This window comes from Chanos chanos, chromosome 7 (genome assembly GCF_902362185.1).
Source record: "Chanos chanos chromosome 7, fChaCha1.1, whole genome shotgun sequence".
NCBI classification, from domain to species: Eukaryota; Metazoa; Chordata; class Actinopteri; order Gonorynchiformes; family Chanidae; genus Chanos; species Chanos chanos.
The window spans coordinates 37,374,711-37,395,489 of NC_044501.1; the positions used below are offsets into that span (position 1 = coordinate 37,374,711).

General features: G+C 42.6%; 3 protein-coding genes across 3 annotated transcripts in view; 2 read left to right on the forward strand and 1 right to left on the reverse strand.

The window, feature by feature from the left end:
* LOC115816318 (butyrophilin subfamily 3 member A1-like) overlaps positions 1–2,309 on the forward strand; it is a 31,432-nt gene extending 29,123 nt beyond the window's left edge. The window contains exons 6-8 of the mRNA XM_030779275.1: positions 876–928; positions 1,509–1,595; positions 2,112–2,309. Of these exons, the coding sequence (XP_030635135.1) occupies positions 876–928; positions 1,509–1,595; positions 2,112–2,309 (338 nt within the window). The remainder of the gene's footprint in view (positions 1–875; positions 929–1,508; positions 1,596–2,111) is intronic.
* Positions 2,310–8,389: 6,080 nt separating this feature from the next.
* On the reverse strand, positions 8,390–15,979 carry lrp10 (low density lipoprotein receptor-related protein 10). The gene is made up of 10 exons (XM_030780261.1): positions 15,931–15,979; positions 15,030–15,232; positions 14,393–14,425; positions 13,333–13,471; positions 12,856–13,046; positions 12,232–12,692; positions 11,643–12,073; positions 11,074–11,268; positions 10,697–10,826; positions 8,390–10,147 (listed from the first exon to the last, which is right to left on the reverse strand). Exons 2-10 carry the CDS (start codon positions 15,076–15,078, stop codon positions 9,542–9,544), a joined length of 2,235 nt encoding a protein of 744 aa, XP_030636121.1. The 5' UTR covers positions 15,079–15,232; positions 15,931–15,979; the 3' UTR covers positions 8,390–9,541.
* Positions 15,980–17,169: 1,190 nt separating this feature from the next.
* Positions 17,170–20,779, forward strand: part of mmp14a (matrix metallopeptidase 14a (membrane-inserted)) — a 10,921-nt gene continuing 7,311 nt past the window's right edge. The window contains exon 1 of the mRNA XM_030780022.1: positions 17,170–17,271. Within this exon, the coding sequence (XP_030635882.1) occupies positions 17,170–17,271 (102 nt within the window). The remainder of the gene's footprint in view (positions 17,272–20,779) is intronic.

Genomic DNA, 20,779 nt, shown 5'->3' on the forward strand with positions numbered 1-20,779 from the left:
AACATTACAGGAGATTTGAAGATCACCTTGATGTTCTTGGAAAGAAGGGATTTTCCTCAAAGAGATTTTATTATGAGGTGGATGTCAGTGAGAAAATGGCGTGGGAATTAGGAGTTGCCAAAGAATCAGTAAACAGAAAGGGAGAGGTTATATTTAACCCTGTTAGTGGATACTGGACTGTGAGGCTTGAAACGGACTATAAATATACAGCTCTAGACCACCCATGTCTAATTATCCCTGAGACAAAGACCCAACAAGGTGGGTGTGTTTGTGGATTATTATAAGGATGGTCTTGTGTTTTTTTTATGATGTGGATGCCAAATATCTTATCTACTCTTTCACTGGTCAGACATTCACTGAGAAACTCTATCCATATTTCAGTCCCTGTACAGGGCACTCCCCACTGATCATTAAATAATGTTGTGCTTTAATCTTTTAAATCCTTTTTTCAAATGTATTTTCAAATGCAGTGAGGGTTTCTGAAAGAGGAAAGCAAAAACTTTCACTAATTTAACAGAGTGACTAAATCAACAGTGTACACGGGTTTACTCATCAACCACTATCAAAAGCACCATTTACCACTGAAACATGCAGACATGCACATGCACACACATGCACACACATGCACATCCCATTTTTCTTCCAGGGCTTGAAGTCTAACCACACAACAGGTGCAAAAACCTGCAGACACTCCACACTGTGGAAGACCTGCTGCTGCTGTGTTATTGAACCTTTTAAATAAACCATGGAGTCATCTGGCTTGTCTGTTTCCTGTGAGGCTCATTACTCATTTTAAAAATAAACATTACAGATTTGGCCACCGTTATTTTCGAAGTCTTATCTAACAATGTCATTGCAATCCTTGTTCTTGTTAGCCATGGGAACCTATCCGGTGATCTCTATGGAGGGCTACAGTATTGGTAAAGGGGTCAGTCTACTGTGTGAAATTAAAGGCTGGAACCCTGAACCTGAAGTTGTGTGGCTGGACAGTGATGGAAACCTCCTCCCTGCTGAAGATACAGAGACACTCAGAGATACAGAAAGATTCCATGTTAAAAAACGTGTCACTGTACAGGACAGTAACACTAACATGTTCTACTGCAGAGTTATACTGACAGGTCATATGAAGGAGACAGAGATTGTTATATCGAGTAAGTAACTAACTCGATATTAAAAACAACAAATATCAGATGTCGAGTCTACAGATAGAAACGATTAACAGATAATTAGTGAACAGAGGGATACAAACAATCCTAGATTAAATTAAAAGAACTTTTATTACATTTTCTTGAAGAAAAATGAATACCTTACGCAAAAATTGTGACGCCACCAAAGAAAAAAGAATTGATGTGGAGGATATAGAAAAGGGCTCCACCAAGACAGCCAGAAAGGAGGAGGAGCCAACTATCATAATCATTTCAGATACGCACGTTACCTGTACTTAGTATGAAATACTGAGCAAAGAAGTATTAGAGATTAAGATTAAATCTCTGTGATCGCACACCTAGACTGTGAGCTTCTCTAACCCTTCAGCCATGGGCTGCCCCCTGCCCCCTAGACCATTCTTCAAATTAAAGATTGGCCTTCATGAGACAGTAACATTATTGGGGTTTTTTTCCTCTTGTCTCATTACACCTTATGAGTGGTACAAAACCAAAGATTTAATCTGGAGAGTGTTGAGTCTGAAACCTTGGACTGGAATCCTCATAGGAAATAGTCAATGACTTTTAGCATTGTCCTCTACCAGCTTAAGTCCTTTAGTGACCATTTTTGAATGTCTGATTGAGTGGGACTTCGAAGACTTGTGGAAGATTGAGCAAGGGCCTTTTTAAAATCTCTCTGCTCAAGAAAAATAAGCAAGGACTGACCTATAAAACATTAAAGATATCTCTAAAAAAATGTGCTGAAAAGGGAGGAGCCATGATAATCATAAGTCCTAGCATTTCTAATTTTTCTTTCTTTCTCTCTTTCTTTCTTTCTTTCTTTCTTTCTCTCTTTCTTTCTTTTTAGATCAGATTATTAACGAAGATTTCAGAAAATGTCATTTAGATTCTTCAAGGTTTTCTGTCCTGTTACAAGCCCTCTGTCCAGTTCTCCCCAAAATTCCCCAGAAGGTGGGGGTGTATGTGGATTATGAGGAGGGTGTGGTCTCCTTTTATAATGTGGAGGCCAAATCTCATATCTACTCTTTCACTGATCAGTCCTTCAGTACACAGAAACTCTATCCATACTTCAACCCATATTTCTTCCATGTGGGAGGTGAAAACAGAGAACCACTGATCATCACACCTGTCAGTGTCGATGACTGAGTCACACATTCCTTTATTCGTTTATTAGGTAAAAAAGGAGCGAGAAAAACAGGAAAGCAGAACTGTTTTCAGTAATCTCACACAAAAGGAAATGGAAAAAACAGTAAACAAAAACATTACAATTAGTCATATTCTTATTCACATTCTCTTCAAAATCACTTTTGGTGATAACTTGAGTTCAATAAAAAATATTTTATAATGTGTCTCAAACAGAGTGTAGACTGATATGACGCGATGGCATCTGGTTTCATACAAACTGCCTGGCAAAGCATTGGGGTGTTTGCAACTCCAGCACAGAGGGAGCCTCAATGGCAGCGTGCACTCTCATTCTGGATGAGGAGCACTTCCTGTAGATGCTCATTAGAACAGCCAGGAGAGAGACAAAAGCAGCCACCCCTGACACCGATGACACGGTGACCTCTGTACTGCTCACCCACAACGAGGACAGAGAGGCTGGATCAGAGGTCAAGCTGGGCTGAGAGGTCATGTCCTTCTGTATCAGAGGTTGAAGACTATTGGAGAGCAATGACAATATATCATATAATGAACATGTATGTAGACACCGAACATATTACTGCACTAACAGTCTATCAAAACAATACTTAATAGTCATACATTGTTTATGTGCTCTTCTGTAAACTCAGAATAACATTATGTGTCCTGTCTGTTGAGAAGTTACAGACCTGTCATTGGAGGAAGTGTCAGTTGAGAATGAAGCTGATTGGTGGAAGAGCAGGTTCTTAGTTGGAAGAGCTTCATCATCATAAAGACATAATCTCTTATCAGGGCAAAAAACAACACCATGGTAACCAGGCACCTGTGAAAATGAGGTTATTACTATAGTAGAAATAAGTGATATAACATTTTACATTAAGACCATTACAATGGTGCTCAAGTACAGAAATGCTTCTGTTTTTTGTTTTTAACAACCAGTTTGTGTCAGTGATCAGTTGAAGACCACAGGAAAGAACTAGTCCTGAATTAACAAGGGGAAAAAAACAGCAGTGCTTCTGGATTCAACAGTCAGCACTGAAGAGATTAGCTTCCAATAAGAGTTTAGTGGAGAAACACTATTTTATCTGATAAATTTACAGCAATTCATCCACTCAGAAATGAATGACGCATTTACACATCATTACCTCAATGGCCCCACCTGCTGGACAGTCCAGCCAATCAGAGCCAGACACCAGGATCTGATATCTGTTCACGCCAGTGCACCTGTGTCTGTAACAGTGACCCACCACAGACACACTGAGGGAGTGGTTCTGAGAGAGGAGGTGGAGGAGACAATGAGGAGAATAAAAACAGAAGACAACACTGAGTTATATTTACTAATTTATCAGCTTGACTTACATCAACAGTGTATACAGATTTATTTAACATCTGTCATCAAAAACAAGGCAAGGTACCATTTTCCACTGAAATAATCACCGTCGTAATTTAACAACTGTTAATACAGGAAGAAGCAACTAACAGGAAACAACAAACAGGAAACGATGACACAGTCAAGTTACATTGAACATAAAATAAATCATAATATGTGTATAATTCTGTATTAAAAAAAATAGTTGAGAATATGCTCAAACACACACCTCTCTGCTGAGGTTGGAGAAGAAACATCGGCTGTCTACGTGATAGATCTCTCCACTCTTCTCCTCTTCTCCACTCCCTCTCTTGTTGTCTTCTTTCCAGCACTCACTCTAGAAGAGGAAAAAGTAGCAGGGTGTAGAGAAATTTTTAAAAAAAGGAGGAGGGGGGGTTGTTGTAAGGAAAGAAAGTGTTTCAGGCATCAGAGGACTCACAGCATTTGCTAGGGGTTTGTAAATACGACATCCCTCAAGGTACTCATCACTCTGACACTCCCCCTTGTGGAGATGAAGGTAATGACAGCCCAATCCACTGAGACAAACATGCAAAAACAGGCAGAGTGAATTTTCAACTTTTTTTTTTTGTTTTGTTATAGCACATCACAGAGACCAAGTCACAGAAAAATACCGTGTTTTTGTGAGTGAGAGAGGGGACCTGTCCTTACTTGCCGGTGCAAAAGAAAGACGACCTGGTGTGACAGGTGGAGAGTGACCCAAACAGATCTCCTTCACCTACAAACACAAACACACTCATCTAAACACTGTACAAACTGAACAGTCCAATTATTACACAGCGACTGAACACAACAGAACAATGCTAGACTTTTGAGTCAGTTAAAAAAAGTTGGAATGCAGATCCCATTACGAGTTATCTAGTTTAAGAAGTGTTGTATACAAATATGTAATGTTGCATCATCATCATTATTATTATTATTATTATTATTATTATTAAATCTTTTACCCTCCCCCCACACCAGGCTCTGGGCTCGGCTGAAGTTCACAGAGTACCAGCCCGTGTCGTGCAGGGCAGCCAAAGTGATTGGGTCAATCCGAACTACAGACGGGTCGACCAGCGCCGCTGCCATAATGGAACCCTGTAGAACCCGGGCCTCCCAGTGAGATGACACACGACCAGAACCTGCATCCTGAGAGAGAGTGAGCAAGAAACTGGGGAAAAGGGAAACCTCAGGTTGTGTATGATACCTGACATATCTTGTATCTACACCAAAAGCACTGTAATTGAGATTCCATTAGAGCCCCATGAATTTTAAAGAACACCCCATGATAATACCACTCAATCTAAAACTGTGTACAAGAATAATGTTCAGCTTTCTGGGTCAGTACCAGATTCTCTAGAGGAGCACCCAGGTTAGAATGTGTGGAGTTCAGGTGGTTCTGGAGAGTCTGGACCACAGACTGAGAGTAAATCCTCATCTGACCCGTCTCATCAACGTTCACCACCTGACCACGGAGTGAGCAGCCCACACCAGCTACACGACAACACAATCACAATTCACTCAGCTCTACCACAGTGAACTATACAAACTCTCCATCAAAACACTACACAACAGAACACGCAATCACACAACACAAACCGCCATCGCATATCAGCCTTCATCAATACTGTGCTTATGCCTAAATCATGCAAAGTATACACAAAATTCATCATGAAATATGCAAAACCGAGTGGTGTAACATGATTAATCACAGTGTAGTAATTCATGTAGCGGACGAGGGTCTAAGCTTTGGAAGGTTTTGTGAGGTATTGTGTGAATTAAAAAGGATCTAACTCTGAGACGAGTGCCAACAGTCCCTCCATGTGCTGAAGAGATCTTTAGAGAAACCCAGAGCATGGAGCAGCTCATGAATCACTGTCTGCAAAAACAGCACAGAGAAAACACAGTTACAAACACATACAATGCAGAGTTATCTTTTCCTCTCCATCCCCCTTTCTCCCTGTCTCTCTCTCTCTCTCTCTCTCTCTGGCCCTGTTTGCACCTTGCATTGAGATCCGATTTTGGTGATCCAATCACAAGTGGACAGCTCTAAGTACGTCCGTTTACACCTGGCTTTAGAATCTGTGTCTCGAGTGACCAGGTGAGATCTAATCTCACTCCGAATGTGGTCTGAGTGATCGGACCTCGACACGACCTCAATGCGCATTGGATGCGTTTACACCTGTACTTTTGAGCTGTCCATTTGTGATCAGATCACCAAAATCGAATCTCAATGCAAGGTGTAAACAGGGCCCTTCTCTCTCTCTCTCTCTCCATTGCTGTCTTGACCATTACCTGCACTACTCTTTCGTGACTGTATCCCTCCTTCCTCAGCCAGTCTCTACAGATGACCACCACTCCAGCCAGTGGTCGACCCTGTGAGTCCGTTCGACAGTGCACGGCATACGCCAACACAGTGGGCTGAGAGGAGAGGGAAGATGGGAACAGACAGGGTTTAGGATGCACCCACTCCAACATTCACTAAATCACATTTAAAATATAGGGTGAATATATGAGTTCATACTATTATGAGCAGATTCAGTGTCATACGTTTATTATATATATTGTTTACAATTACATAACACGCGATTAATGTAAAATACAGATTTATGTTAAACATCGCAGCCAGTTGAATGGAGAGGGACAGAGACATTGGAACAATGACAGAAGTCTTTACCTCTGCTCTGCACCTATCAGTGTCCTGTGTGTGCAGATAGAGGAGGAAGTCAGTGTCTGGAAGACCCGCCCCCTCTGGTCTCAGCACTTTCTTGATTGGAGAGTCTGGATGTGGGTAAACAGCACACTCATTCAGGTGATCTTCTGGGATCTGTCAATCAAATGCGAATGGCTCTCAGATATTTTGACGAAGAGAGTGAATAATCTGAATAATCTATAATCTGTGAAGCATAAGATATTCCTTACGGTCACGTCCAGACAACTCTCAGTCCTGTAGTACTCATTGGCTCGACCACACCTGACAACATGGAGGCAAAGCTTTCATTGGATAATCAAACAGGGGAGACGACAGATAGAAATCTTCTCCGTGAGAGGAGATTCCATTGGAGACGTTTGTAAGCAGCGCTTCTGGGCTCCATTCAGACAAAAACACAATTATCTACAAAAACTGATTTTCATCCACATGAATCAGAATTAACGGACACAACCGCACCCTATAAAATACCAAAGATTAGCACACGTGTATTTAAGAGTAGATTCGCTGTCCCATACAGACCTGTTGTAATTGGCAGCGCTGGCGTTTCTCCAGATGAATCTGCAGAACTTGTTGATGTCTCTGCTGAGGAGCAACCGGCCAGACACTCGCCTCACTGAGGATACACACATAACACACAACCACCTCAATACAAAATACACACACACACACACACAGTCACGTGCCTCGTCGTGGATGTACACATAGCACACTGACACTGTTAAAAATAAAAAATCTGTAATAAAAACACACAGGCACGCACCTGACAGTAAACTGGATATGACGGTGATTGCCTCAGTAACTGCTGATTCCATTCTTTCTTTCTCCCTGTGAGAGAGGTTAGAGCTCTCGCAGGCTATCCACGTTTTGATCCTGATCGGCTGCACTCGCTCGCTGGACTGGGTCGCATCTCCAAACATCCTTTTTGTTCTCAGAAATGCAGTGCGCTGGAATGCAGAACTCTGAAAATTTGTTGGGATCTGGAAAGTGGATGGCCCACCAGGTCCTTCTGAGGCAGGGACGGACACCACGGGCTCGGTTTGGTTTTCACTGTCAACTGTAGCAGGTTGTGGAAATTTATTCTGACTGATGGATGGAGACACCACCATGACCGTGCGTTGCACCTCATCGAAGATGCATTTCCCCAGACTGGACCGCGACCATGACCACAGGAACAAATACCATGGGCATCTGGGTAACACACCATTTGAGGGTAAAATACAACAGAATTATACCCTTCATAGATTGTAACACACGATCCTGTCAGGTTTACACACTTATTATAGCGTTGTAATATATCAGAGCAACCATTTTCACGTCGGGTATAGCTATTTAAAGCTATGCTGCCCAGAGGCTTTGAAAAAAGTATTAGACAACTAGACATTGACACAAAAGACAAGGCAGTGTGATTTCTGCTCTTGCTTTAAACACGAGTGTTTTCCTAGACATTGCCGAGTTTTCTGTCAAATCTCGTATAACGCGTACATTTAAGAAACCAACATCATACTACTGTAATAGTTGACCATCTGTCATCGAAAACTTGGGGTAAGTGTCCCCGTAAGAACAGGTGAAACGCTACGTAACAGTTTCAGAAAACTCGATTACAGAAAAGGCTTGTTCAGGACGAAGTGAACACAAATCATTCCTACATGTTATCGCTTACCTGAAAATAAATTCCATCGCGGATGCCCGGTGAGCTATCAATGAAACTTTCTTTTACATCCAAACTAGGCTACATTGAACTGCGGCTGCTGTCTTTATTTCTCTCAAACTTTCGAGCCCACTGTTTGACCTCCTCACAGAAGAACAGTCCACGCTTGTGGAAACGACACCCTTCTCTGTAATATCCATTTGTGTTCCTCTTTGAACACAATCGAGCACTCAGTTCCGTGGCTTTAGTCTCACCTGCGATGACCGCCTCTCCCTTTTCGCAAGTAGGTGATAGCACTGGAATCGCAACAATATGACTCTCCAAGAAGAATGACAAAAGAAAAAAAAACACTCAACAAAAGTGCAAATCTTTTAATAGTTGTGGATTTTGTTTCTTTACAGCATATATACAGTGAAATTCACCCTAATAAAATCATTACCTTTTTCACTCTTTCCATTGTGATCACCATAGGCCTATTACACATTTAATCCAAAAAAACTACGCATTTCAAAAAAAAAAAATACATTCAGTAAAAACAATGTTAGCCAAACAAGTTAGAATAAAATGAAAGTGGAATAGCCATTAGAGCGGGCGAAATCAAATGTTTTACATATGGCACGTTTACAATGTCCGTCGAATCAAAAAGGAAGCGCAGTGAAAAAAAAAAAAAAAAATTACGACGTGAAAAATTCAAGTTCGTCGCCATGGTGACTGTGACGGCGCGTGTCATTCGGATTGAAGTTGCGTGGGCCGTTCAGTGTGCAATGTGCGTCTAGAGAGTGAAACCTCAGGCACCGTAAAGATTGTCTCGTTTGTGAAACGGCATTCCTACATACACGTTCACAAACGCAAAATACATATATGTTCAGTTGTCACAAAGAGTGTAGAGGAATTACAAATGTATCACAGGTGAGTTATTGCCTGAATTGACATGCATTATCTAATACACTGACAGTAGTGCTTCTTATAAGAAATACCTACTCACACACTGCCTAGTGATGTACAGAGAGATCATTCAAAAGGCACTTACAAAGATACACACATATACTGTGAGAAGCAGAACAAGGTGCACTTGCACACACACACACACATACAAACATACACCTTTAAATTATCGGAGAAGCGGCCCCAGCGAGTCAGATCTGATATTTGTAACAGGGCAACTATAGCAAAGGTAAGACAGAGGAAGTTTTCATTAAGAGAGTTGGGGAAGATTTTCTGTGCAAAGTTCTCTTCCACTACACACAATACCTTGTAAGTGCATATCCAGCACGTACACGTGCACTCGCACGCACACACACACACACACACACACACACACACACACACACACACACACACACACATTCACTCAGTGCTTTATCTCTTCTGAAATAAAGCTGATTCATTCATTAGATATAAGGCACCTGGGCAGCACATAGAAGAAGCCTGATGGTGCTAATGTGCTGAGATTATAATTTAGGGGTCATGGGGTCATGGGCATGAGTAGGGGAGGACAGAGGGATCAGCTAGGTCAACATAGGCACGTCATCCTCTGAGGTTGTGTCATCAGCGAGGGGGATCAGCAGCACCTCGTCTTCTGAGGAAGAGGAAGAAAAAGAGGGGGATGAAGAGAGGGGAAGAGAGGTAGGAGATGAGGAGGGTCGGAAGAGAGAGATACTGAGCCCCAGAGAGTGGAAGATAGAAGCAAGGGAAGGGCTACTGGGAGGTGCGGCAACAGGCGGGGTCTGAGGCGGTTCTGGGGCACTGATTGGTGGTTCAGGGGCTGGGGGAGGGGTCTGAGAAGGAGCAGAAGACTCTGCCGACTGTTGCTGTTCTGTCTGTGACATCAAGCTGAGTTTCTGAGGCAAAGGCTGACTGACGCCGTCCCTGGCCAATGAGGAGCCTCCGGAATTTGACTGACCAGGCTCCGAGCCAGTAGGAGCAGCCTCTGTCTGCTGAGAGGTGGCGCTTGTTGTTTGTGAAGATCTTGGAGGGGGTCTCGGGATTAAGCCCCATCTCCGCAGGCGACGAATGGTGCGACGGACAAATCTGGGGCGTCGTCGCCTTCGCGAGGAGCCGGCGTTGTCCTGTCGAAGAAGCTGAAGTATTCCTCTCAGGGACAGAGAAGAGGCCTAAAAAAAAAAAAAGAGAGAGAGAGGAAAATAAATTCGACAAGATAAAAAAAAAGGCTCATCTTCTCTACAGTAATATTCGTGTGAAAAGGATTTGACTTTGGTGCTCTCAGCCTGTGATATGAAGGTAAATCAAGCAGAGGACCAGTCCAATAAGAGCATTTTAGTTCTGGTTGACCCTTCTCTCTTGACCGTGCCGTCTGTGATAACGAACCCAGAAACTCTGTGAGAGGCTCCTTTGTGAATCTGTGTAACTCAATCTACGGCTTCATGGTCCCACGACTGCGTTTCCAGAGCCTAATAATAATGGACTCATTCTGCTTGCAGGAATGTCACCTCATTCTACACTAAAACTAGAGACACAGACCTCAGGGGCTCACTTTCACATGCCAAACAATTACACCGACTGTTTTAAAAAATTTCATTTCACAAAACTAGCAAACAAGTGGTCAGATGGTCACATTTTCCAAATACTTTAGCAGGCGAAAAGGCTGAGATTCAATCAGCCACTTTCATGTTCAAGATGTAGTCGGCGAGGAGCTCCCTTACCTCGTTAGGGTTTTCAGTGGGGAAGTCCTCCACTGGAGGAATAACCCCCTGTGCTATCAGCTGACCATAAGAAGGCGGGGCCTGTTGCTGGATTAGCTCCGCCTCTTGTCGAGTGATTGGTGCAAACATGCTAGCAATACAAGGGTGAGGGGCAAGAGGGAAAGAGAAATGGAGGAAGAAAGGAGACATGTCACTGATAGCTCACAACTTGAATTTTACTAATATGTGAAAAGAGATACTGAAAGACCTCTACTTGCTGCCAGGTAAATGAGGAGATAGCGTGTATTAAATGACTGCCGTCGACTGATACGTAGTTGAGAAATGGTTATGGACAGTGAAAGATTCCTTAGCCCTGGTATTGATGCTGAGGTACCTACCTGTATTCACGGGTACGCAGTGAGTACAGTTTGCAAGTGCAGCCCATTGCAATGACCAATAGCAGGCCACACACAAGGCTTCCAACTGTTGCTGCGGTGATGACCTTTCGAGGCAGGGTCACAGTGCAGTTCATTTCATCTGTGCCATCTTTGCAGTCTACTTGGCCGTCACAGCGCCAGCTTTCAAAGACGCACCTGTGACAGACGAACCCTACTGTTAAAACCCGCTGTTTTTCTCTCCTTCAGACACACAGACACACACACACACACACACACAAACACACACACACAGACACACACACACACACACACACACACAAACACACACACACACACACACACACACACACACACACACACACACACACAAACACACACACACGCACTTATCATAGACGATTTGAAATACATGAATTCTTCCATTCACACATACCTACTCCTGCACAACTGACATGTCCTTTCGACAGCGGTCAATTAAAAAGTAAAACAGTTAAGTCTCCCTCTCACACACACACATATATATACACACACACACACGCGCGCGCGCGCGGGCAAACACCGACACCCACCTGTCGCTGTCGCAGTGGAAGGTTCCTGGCTGACAGATGGTGCAGTCTCTCTCATCGCTGCCGTCAGCACAGTTAAGCTGGTAGTTACAGCGTTCTTTGGCTGAGAAACAGACGGGCCGTCCCACAAAGTGCCCTGCCCGCTGCGCCGCTATACCTCCGCACGGATAGTGCCCCGGGGGGCATCCGCCACACCCTTCCTCATCCAGCCCGGTCTCGGGACAGTCCCAGTGGCCATCGCAACGCTGCTTGGGCGTAAAGCAACCGCCCCCCGAACCTTTACAGAGCCCCTCCCACGGCAGGCAGTAATCAGAAATGCGATAGGTGGCGTTGAAGCCCCACCCATCAGAGGATGGGAGTGTTCGATAGATCAAAGAGAGCAGTCCAGTGCGGGATTCCACCTCTACGACTTTGTTATTGGATGCAAAATTGATCTGTAACACACACACACACACACACACACACATGAACGCAAACACACAGATAGAAAGAGCAAGTGAGTGAAGCTGTAGTACGCTTAATTTCAATTTACACATATTTACATAAAAGGGTGTCCATGCGAGAACACAGGCACTCTCACGGACACACTCACCGTTTTGATGACGTTTCCCGTGCCGTTGGGCTGGTCCGTAATGACGATGGTGTCTCTGGGGCCCAGCCCCAGCCGCTGCAGTTCCAGTTTGAGCGGACGCAAGTCCTGCGGGTCAACCGTCCACACGCACGTCAGCGGGGTCCCCGTCGACGCCGGGGGAACGAACGAGCCGTAGAACTTGTGCAGGACCCCGCCGCAGGGCGCCTCCTGGGTCGGCCGGACCAATCCCGTCTCCACGCGCAACCGCGCGTTCCCGTACGGCTCCGTCGTGGTGGGGGGCACGTCCGCGGACGTGACCTCGGACTGCAGGCGAAAACCGCCGTAGTAGTCGCAGTCATCCTCGTCTGGCCCAAGCTCGTCTCCCTCGCCCAGGCATTCCACCTGTCCGTTACAACGCCAAGACGCAGGCAAACAGCGCTCGCTGTAACACTCAAACTCCCCAGGCCAACACGGGCCAGAGTCTAGAGAAAGAGAGAAAGAGAGAGAGAGAGAGAGAGAGAGAGAGAGAGAGAGAGAGAGTTTTTTTTAGAGATGTTTGTTAATTTGTAAGAGTTGTTCATGTGTACGTTGCTTGTTCAAGAGCAATTTGTGCCAAGATAAGAGACAAACATCTTTTAACTGCACCTCTTATATACTGTAGTCGGAACCCTGATGAAGGGTAAAAATGAGGGAAGAAGTGGTGTGTCACTGTGATGTTTCCCCCTGATAATTCGATTGGTTTTGGCAGCTTGGACCCACAGAGGGTGATAGGTTCACCGGTCAGTGATGTCACAGACACCCAGTCCCGCCCACATCTCACAGAAAACTGAGAGAAACTACGAAGAAAAGGACACGGTTTCATAATGTACATTTTTAAATGCTTTTACTTTATACTTATTTCTGTCTAAATGCGCATTTCATCCGATGGTTTTACTCCAGATTTATTTATGTCAACGGAGCTAGTGACATGTCAGCCTTATTTTACATCCTCAGTATTTCAGTTTTAATATTTCAGGAAAATCTGAATATTACACAGCATACACCCACTGCAATTCATAAAAAGCGATCTGCTTTTCCTAAAGCTAAAATGTAAATCTAGTGAGCAAGACAGAGGAGCAGTACCTTAGAATGACAAGATCCCCCGCGGCTGCAGGGATCACCCAAGTGCAGTTCAGTGGGCGGGGAGACCACCTCTGGTGGGCGGAGCTCCGGATCTCCCCTTGCCTATCTGTGAGAACCTTGGGCGATCGTTCACAATGAGCTGCGGAGAGATGAACGTTAGTTATATAATAGTTAATAGTTAAGTGCTCTAACTAAACCATAAAAAAAATGTCAAGTGCACGTTGTGCAACGGTCATTAAACCGTTCACACACCGGGAGCTGAGAGAATGAATGAAAACAGAGCTGCCTTAAAGTCAAAGCGTGTACGGCGACAGGAGAGGGATGATTCGTATGGTTGTTTCAATTTTAATTCAGTCAAAATGAGTCTGTTCACATATAAATTTCAATACAAAGAGAGGGGATACGTCCCTCGACTGGAAGCCACGTTTCAACACAAATCGAAATTGCAAAGAAAAATGACAGCAACACCTGTTTTTACAGCAACAACGCTAAGCAGCACAATCCAACTGAGACTGACGACTAACGCAAACACACGGGCCACACGGGCGAGAGAAAGTGAAACATAGACTCACAATGGGTGGGGCACAAAAACAGATAAAATCAGAAAACAAAGTCCACACCGCACATATTGTTATCTTGTGCACGGGACAAAATACAGGAAGTTCAATACTACCCTAAATGATATCTAAGATCATCTCTGTGCAGATATATACGGTCGTCACCTAACATTTATTTACACCAACATTTTTTAAGAGCTTAGAAATGTCTTCTCGAAAGTTTAAATGAGAGAGAGAGGAAGAGTTCGAACAGAAAAAAAAAAAAGATTAATCTTTTTGCGTTGCCCAGAAAAAGGGGTAGAAGGCAGAAGAAAGAAGAGAAGAAATGAATTTAGGATGATCTAAAACAGAGAGATGAGAATGAAAGCCTGGAGAGATGAGGGGCTGCTGAGAGAGAGAGAGAGAGAGAGAGAGAGAGAGAGAGAGAGAGTATGAGCAGTAAAAAAAAAAAAGAAGAAGAAGAAGAAGAAAAAAGATCAATTTGAAACTTCTTAATCCCTTACCAGAACCGGAGGCCAGCTCCAGACCGCTGAGGGCTATAGGGAAGAGAAGCAACCACATGAACGTCACATTCAACAACCTATTCAAATCTTCAATGAAACTCATTGTTCTGTAAGTCAAGTTAAAAACAAAGCTAGGGGAGTCCTTCCTTCTGATCCCTGAAGATACGACTTGTATGCCACTCACGTAACCACTATTACAACTAATTTTACGATTTAATTATTATTACACACATATGAAATTCAAGGGTTATGTCTTGAGTGGCTGAGCACACGCTTCAGGAATGTAGAGTTTGTTGTACTAACAGCTACAGCGGTCAAAACAGAATACGTTGGATTGTGTCACAAGTTAAAAATTTGCTAATTACCAGTTTGTTACTCACACATTAAAGCATCATAGTAATTAGTGATACATAGTAAAAATCCAGAGTATGTCATTTCCTTGAAAAATATACAGGAACTAATACATTTCTCAAGCTAATTACATAACAACACACAAATTACTGAATGTGTTTAGCTTTCACACCCATGACCTACAGAAAACCGGAATGCCTTGCTCAACAACGCTTTGAGTTTCAATCTCATTATGTTAATCCCTGACAGGTGATCATTTTGAATGTGTCCTCACTTCACAATTTACCTGTTATAAATAAAACGCTGACAACATAAATGTTGAAAGTGACAGCCATGCTGATGCTTATCCAATGACTGTAACGTTATTTCTCAGAAATGTGTAGAAGAGGGGGGAAAAAAATAATTTAATGGTGAAAATACGGAACGTCCATCAGGCCACCATAAGGAAAGGTGTCATCGTCGCTGAGGCCACACGGGGGAATGCATCAGCTGTATGAGAAAATACAAACACAAATGTTATGCTGCATTTAAAAAAAGTGTCAACTTAAGTTCAACCTGAGAAACTGACTTTACAAAAACTGTTCCTTTTGCCCTTTGCAACAGCGACAAAGGTAAGAAACCATCATGTAGGAAACCATCACATGTGAACCGAAACCAAAATATTACCAAAAAAAAACAGACAACAGAAAAAGCAGCGAATCCAGACTTTAAAAAGCGAAAGATTACAGGCGAGAACATTGTGTTCAAAAATAATTCTGAACAATTTCCTGTCTCGTTCCCTAACCAGCAATGACGTTCGTGTTTGGCTCAGAGACAACCCACAGAAACTTAAAGCCTTCTTTGAAAGGACTAACAAAAAAATTTACAACTACATCCATCAAATAAGTTTCCATAATATCAATTCGGGGTTTTGTGTTTATCATAACACAATATATTTATTCCATATGATACAGACTAGGCCCGACAAAGTCAAACTTTCGTTTCCGATAATGGCCAGCTCTAAAGCAGATGGCTCCCACACTCTCGTCTGACTTTTGTTAGCCAGTTTAGCTACACTAGCTAAGTTTCCTCATTTAGTCCATTACATCCGTAAAAATCAGTGACATGCTAACAAACATAGTCAAGAGCGAACGAATTAATACAAAGAGAATTTTTATTTGGTTACGAATAGTCTTAAAGTGTATTACCGAGCCGTTTCACCGTCTTCTTGTTGACATTCGCACTGTGCAACTTCCGTATAATCGGATGAGTGACAGTTTTAGGGGTGGGGTTTAATGCACGCTACAATGACGCAACTATGTAAAATCGTAATAAGTGTTGTCTTTTCCAAGATAGCAAAATCCACAATTACTCTAAAACGGGCTTCGGTATTATTATTATTAGTAGTAATTTGACTTATAAAACCCACTTTAATAACCAGTCGCCCATTTAGATTTAGTCCATTTTGCACTTAGGACCCCGCTTTATTTTACGTTTACCGTCGTTTTCTGTCATGTAATATTAGAGTATGAACACTAGAGGTCAGGCTTTAGCAACGGACAAGTGTCGATTGTACTACGATCCCTTTGTCCAACTGGTCTGTTGATGTATTTATTATTTCTGTCAAACAGCACTCTGCCCTTGAAAGTGATTTAGGGAAAAATTAACCCGGATAGATAAATAACTGAAGAATTACGAAGCAAAAACAAAAAATCATAGTAAAATCATATTGAAAAATTTCAGCCCTTTTGAGTAGGCATTAAAGAGAATTAATATTTTTTCAGACGTTTAAGAGCATGAGTTTGCCAGTGCCACCCTTCGAGAGGGACGGGAGTGGTAAACTCATGTGCTTATTTCTCTGGGGGATGGAAGAACTTTTTTTCACTTCTTCCTCTCTCCCTCTCCCTCTCTCTCTCAGTTTACATGTGGGCCACTAGGGATGGGAAGACTAACCACGTCTACAGCCTAGTACGCGCAAGAGAGCTCAACGTCTGCAGACGTGGGGACTATCAGGGATTTGGGAGACAAAGGGATAAGTAACAGATATGACGGAACAAATCCAGTTAGTTTAAACACTGTTATAGGACAAAAGCCAACAGTGTCATGTTTCAAAAGACTTTTGCTGTTTTGCGTAAATAACAGTATCCATCAGCTCGTCAAAAGTTCTGCACGGACGTGTTGAGACAAATTTTGTTTGTTTGTTTGTTTGTTTGTTTGTTTCTTATGATGTCAGCGTTCAAGCATTCAAAACAATAGAACAACCCGCGAGATTTTAGGGGAAAAGACCAAAACTTTCTCCATATTTTCTCTATAGTGCTGGAGTAATTTGATTAAACGTGAAAGTTCGATTAGTTGGAAGAAATCAAACTTCTTGCGTTTACAGGAAGAAGGCTTTGTGTTTCGTCCTTTTTTCTTTGTTTTTTTCTTTTGATATCACGCACTGAGGAATGTTACCACAACTTCAGCCGTTAGTCCGGCTACTCTCGCTCGCGTTGGCAACAGTGTTACTGGCTCGCGGTGCAACAACTGACAGGGAAATCAGACCGGAGGTGAGTTGTCTCCCTTTCACACCGTTGGACTTCTAGACAAACGCAAACACTAATCGCACTTACATGACTACTGCAGTGGAATCACACTAACAAAGAACACAGAGGCGATACACAATCTAAAAACAAGAATGTTTTAAACAAAATGAGGCTGCTTTGAGAGCTCTCTCTCTCTCTCTCCCTCGTATTGTCTGTGTGTGTGTGATAGAGAGATTAATTGTTCTCCTACGCTACGTTATGGAGATCAGACATTAAAGGGGATCATCTGGAAGATAACTTACGGGCAGACACACTCAGTGTGTGTGTGTGTGTGTGTGAGTGAATGAGTGTTTTGCTATGGTGGATAATAAACAAAAGTTTCCCCGTAATTGTAAACTTACAAGAACTAGAGATGATGTCATATGAAAAAGTCACTATGACCAGTCTGCAGGATTCTTTGTCTGTTTAGAGGTACAGTCACTCAAACAGTCAATAAGTCTCAAAATAACTGTTTCATTCTTGTGTGCGCGCATGTGTGTGTGTGTGTGTGTGTACATGTGCAGAAGAGAGAGAGAGAGAGAGAAAAGTGAGAACCGTAGTACCTCATTGTCTTACCATCACCAAGTTATTATATTATATATTTGCAGTTTTCATATAATTATTTTATCCAGCAGTTGTCTCACCCAAGAAAAATGGCGTGCGGTGTTTTGACTGATTGAGTTTGATAGATTGGCCTTTGTTAGGTATGAGGTATGAGGAAAATGGTGCCCCATACTGGTGAGGAAGCCTTAACTCACATGTGCTTCACATGTGGACCACAGACTCAAGAGTCAAAGGCTTATTGGTGGTAAATTGCTTTCGGCGGCTTACATCTGTATATCATTTTACATACATGTGATCTGGTGTTTTACAATGACACGAGAGAGAGAGAGAGAGAGAGAGAGAGAGAGAGAGAGAGAGAGAGAGGGGGTCGTTTTTCAGGAACTACCCAGTAGTGTGAGACAGCATTAACAACGTCAAAAGGGAAGAAAACAACACTCATCGCAAAGATTAAAATCATTTCAAAGCCCACTCTCTGCTCCTCATTGCCCTCCTACTCTCTCTTTGGCCTTCTCATATTTACACCTGAGAGAAAAAGGGAGCAGAGGTGAGCGGTAGGAAAACTGGCCCTGTTGGTTCCGTCTCACAGGCTTCACAGCCATAGCATGCGATAACATTATACTCTTGCTTGAGCCTGTCGAAGGCATGTAATCACAGGATGGGCTGGACATAGTGTGTGTGTGTGTGTGTGTGTGTGTGTGTGTGTGTGTGTGTTTATGTATGTGCATGATTTTTCACAGAAAAAGCCAATAGCATTTACAATGGTGTCTTCTGTTTTAATCTTTTTTTTTTTCTTTTTTTACTATGCAAAGTACGCGCTTCTTAGAATACTGTTGGCAGTACACATGCAGATTAGTTCATCCACTCTTGGACGAGTTTTTAGAGCAAAAGAACTCTCTCGCTGCGTGGAAAACAGGGACCATGTGTTGAGAATTCTGATGCAACAGCTATAGATCATGTGATGTTGTTGTAGTAGCCGTCTGTTGGCAAGGTGTTCTTGTCAAAAAAAAAAAAGAAAGAAAGAGAAAAAAAACAATAAAAGGGAAAAAAGAGATGGGTAACCTCTCTCTCTCTCTCTCTCTCTCTTTCTTTTCTTTCTCTCTCTCTCTCTTCTTTTGTGAATGACCGTAAAAGGCCATAGACAGGACAAGAGAAAAACATCAGGAGAACATACATGAAAATGAACCTCAGCCACGATATTTTTTGATTTTTTTTTTTTTTTTTGTTAAAGTCAGAAAACAACATTAGTTTAGAAAACAACCACACTGACAATTAGATTCAGAAGGTTGTTATTACATGACTGAAACCTTTTTGCTTTATTTAGTTTATTTGATTCATCCTTGTTTGTCTATTATATTAAACTCTGTAGTAAAGGCCTGGATCTACAACCTATGTCATTTTCCATCACCTTTCTACGGTTCAGCCTCCTGTACAGCATCCTTTTGTTAAATTATAGTCTGTTTGGTCTGACGGGGCACAAGTCTTCAGCACAAAGATTCTGAACGCGGTCAGTGTCGTTTTGTTCAGCGTGTGCAGAATATTTGGGCTGTTGTTGACCTAAATGGGTCAGTGATCTTCGACGTCAGACAAGGAGGTAAAGCAAAAGTGAGACTAAGGCACAGATGACCGAAATTCGGGATTTTTTTTTTTTCCGTTTCCTTTGGCACAAACCAAGAGGAACAACTGAGTCAGTCTGTCTCCCTCAAACTTTAATTCAGCAAATTTCTCTCTCCCTCCATCTCATTCTTCTCTCCCTCTCTCTCTCTCTCTCTCTCTCTCTCTGTCAGCAGTCTTTCATCTCTCTAGCCTTTATTTGCCGTCTCTTCATTTCTGATCATCCTAAATTCATCTCCTCTTTTCTTTCTTCCACCTCACTCTTTTTCTGGTTCACGCAAAAAGATTCCAAGAATTCGTCTGCCTGAGAAGAAAAGAAAAAAAAAAGGGGGGGGGGGGGGTTGTTATAAAAAATCAGACTGGAAACTCTGACTTAACTCTCCTCTTGCTTCAGAGGAGTCATCAGCACTTTGTAAAACTCGGGCCGTGCAAAAGGCACTGACTGGGACGCACCGGTGGGTGTCAGACTGCCAGCTTTGCCATCCGATATTCAATATGCATTAACGGTGATGTTAGTTCAAAGTACCATACAAAGACAGAACACTGCAGACGACAATGGAAAGTGTAGTTTTGGATTTTAGGTTTCAAAGTATAGTTTGAGTTTTTAAGTGTAAACTGAGATTTTGTGTGTTTACAGATTATACTTCAAAATTTGAACCAAGTGTAGACCACATTTCAGCACAGTGGATGACAGAAATATGCATTCTCTCCTAATAGTGAAAAGTGTATTACTAATCATTCACTAAAGTTTGTGAACATATAAATGTTTTAATGTGGTCTTACAGTAAATTCTTAGGGGGGGGGGGGCATTGTTGTGCCCTTAAAGTGGGACAGACAACGTCTCTCTCTGTAATTAAGCCCGGGCCAGACGTGTACGGTGTGTTTGTGGTCCAGTCTCGTGAGGGTTTTTAGAGCCGGTGAGGTCATTGTGTGTGTGGTTGCACTTTAGCCTCACAAGGTGACACTTAAGGTTTTCCACTGCGGCCTACACACAGCTCCGGCCCTGTTTCTCATCACCCTCTATCGCTCTGTTATTGAGTTTAGGCTTCAATGATGGGCAGACATTACTAAAGATTCAGAGTCTAGCTCAAACACGGTTCATGTCTTACCTATATTACTTGTGGACAATGCCTGTAATATCCTGGTGTCTCTATGTTAAATAAAGGTTCCCTCAGACACATGTAGTCTCAGTAAAGACTAGCTTTCTGTGGGCAGTAAATGCTGATGCAAAGGCCACACAGTGATTTCCATTTACCTCCAGAAAAAAAAAAAAAGAAAACTCACAATAAGAACTACAGAGGTGTACTAAATAGAACCT

Coding starts and splice junctions, on each gene's coding strand:
- lrp10 (XM_030780261.1), bottom strand. CDS start 15,078: ATGGCTGTCACTTTCAACATTTATGTTGTCAGCGTTTTATTTATAACA. Junction 14,426..15,029: donor CAGCGTTTTATTTATAACAG/GTAAATTGTGAA, acceptor TCTTCCCTATAG/CCCTCAGCGGTCTGGAGCTG. Junction 13,472..14,392: donor GGAGCTGGCCTCCGGTTCTG/GTAAGGGATTAA, acceptor ATCTCTCCGCAG/CTCATTGTGAACGATCGCCC.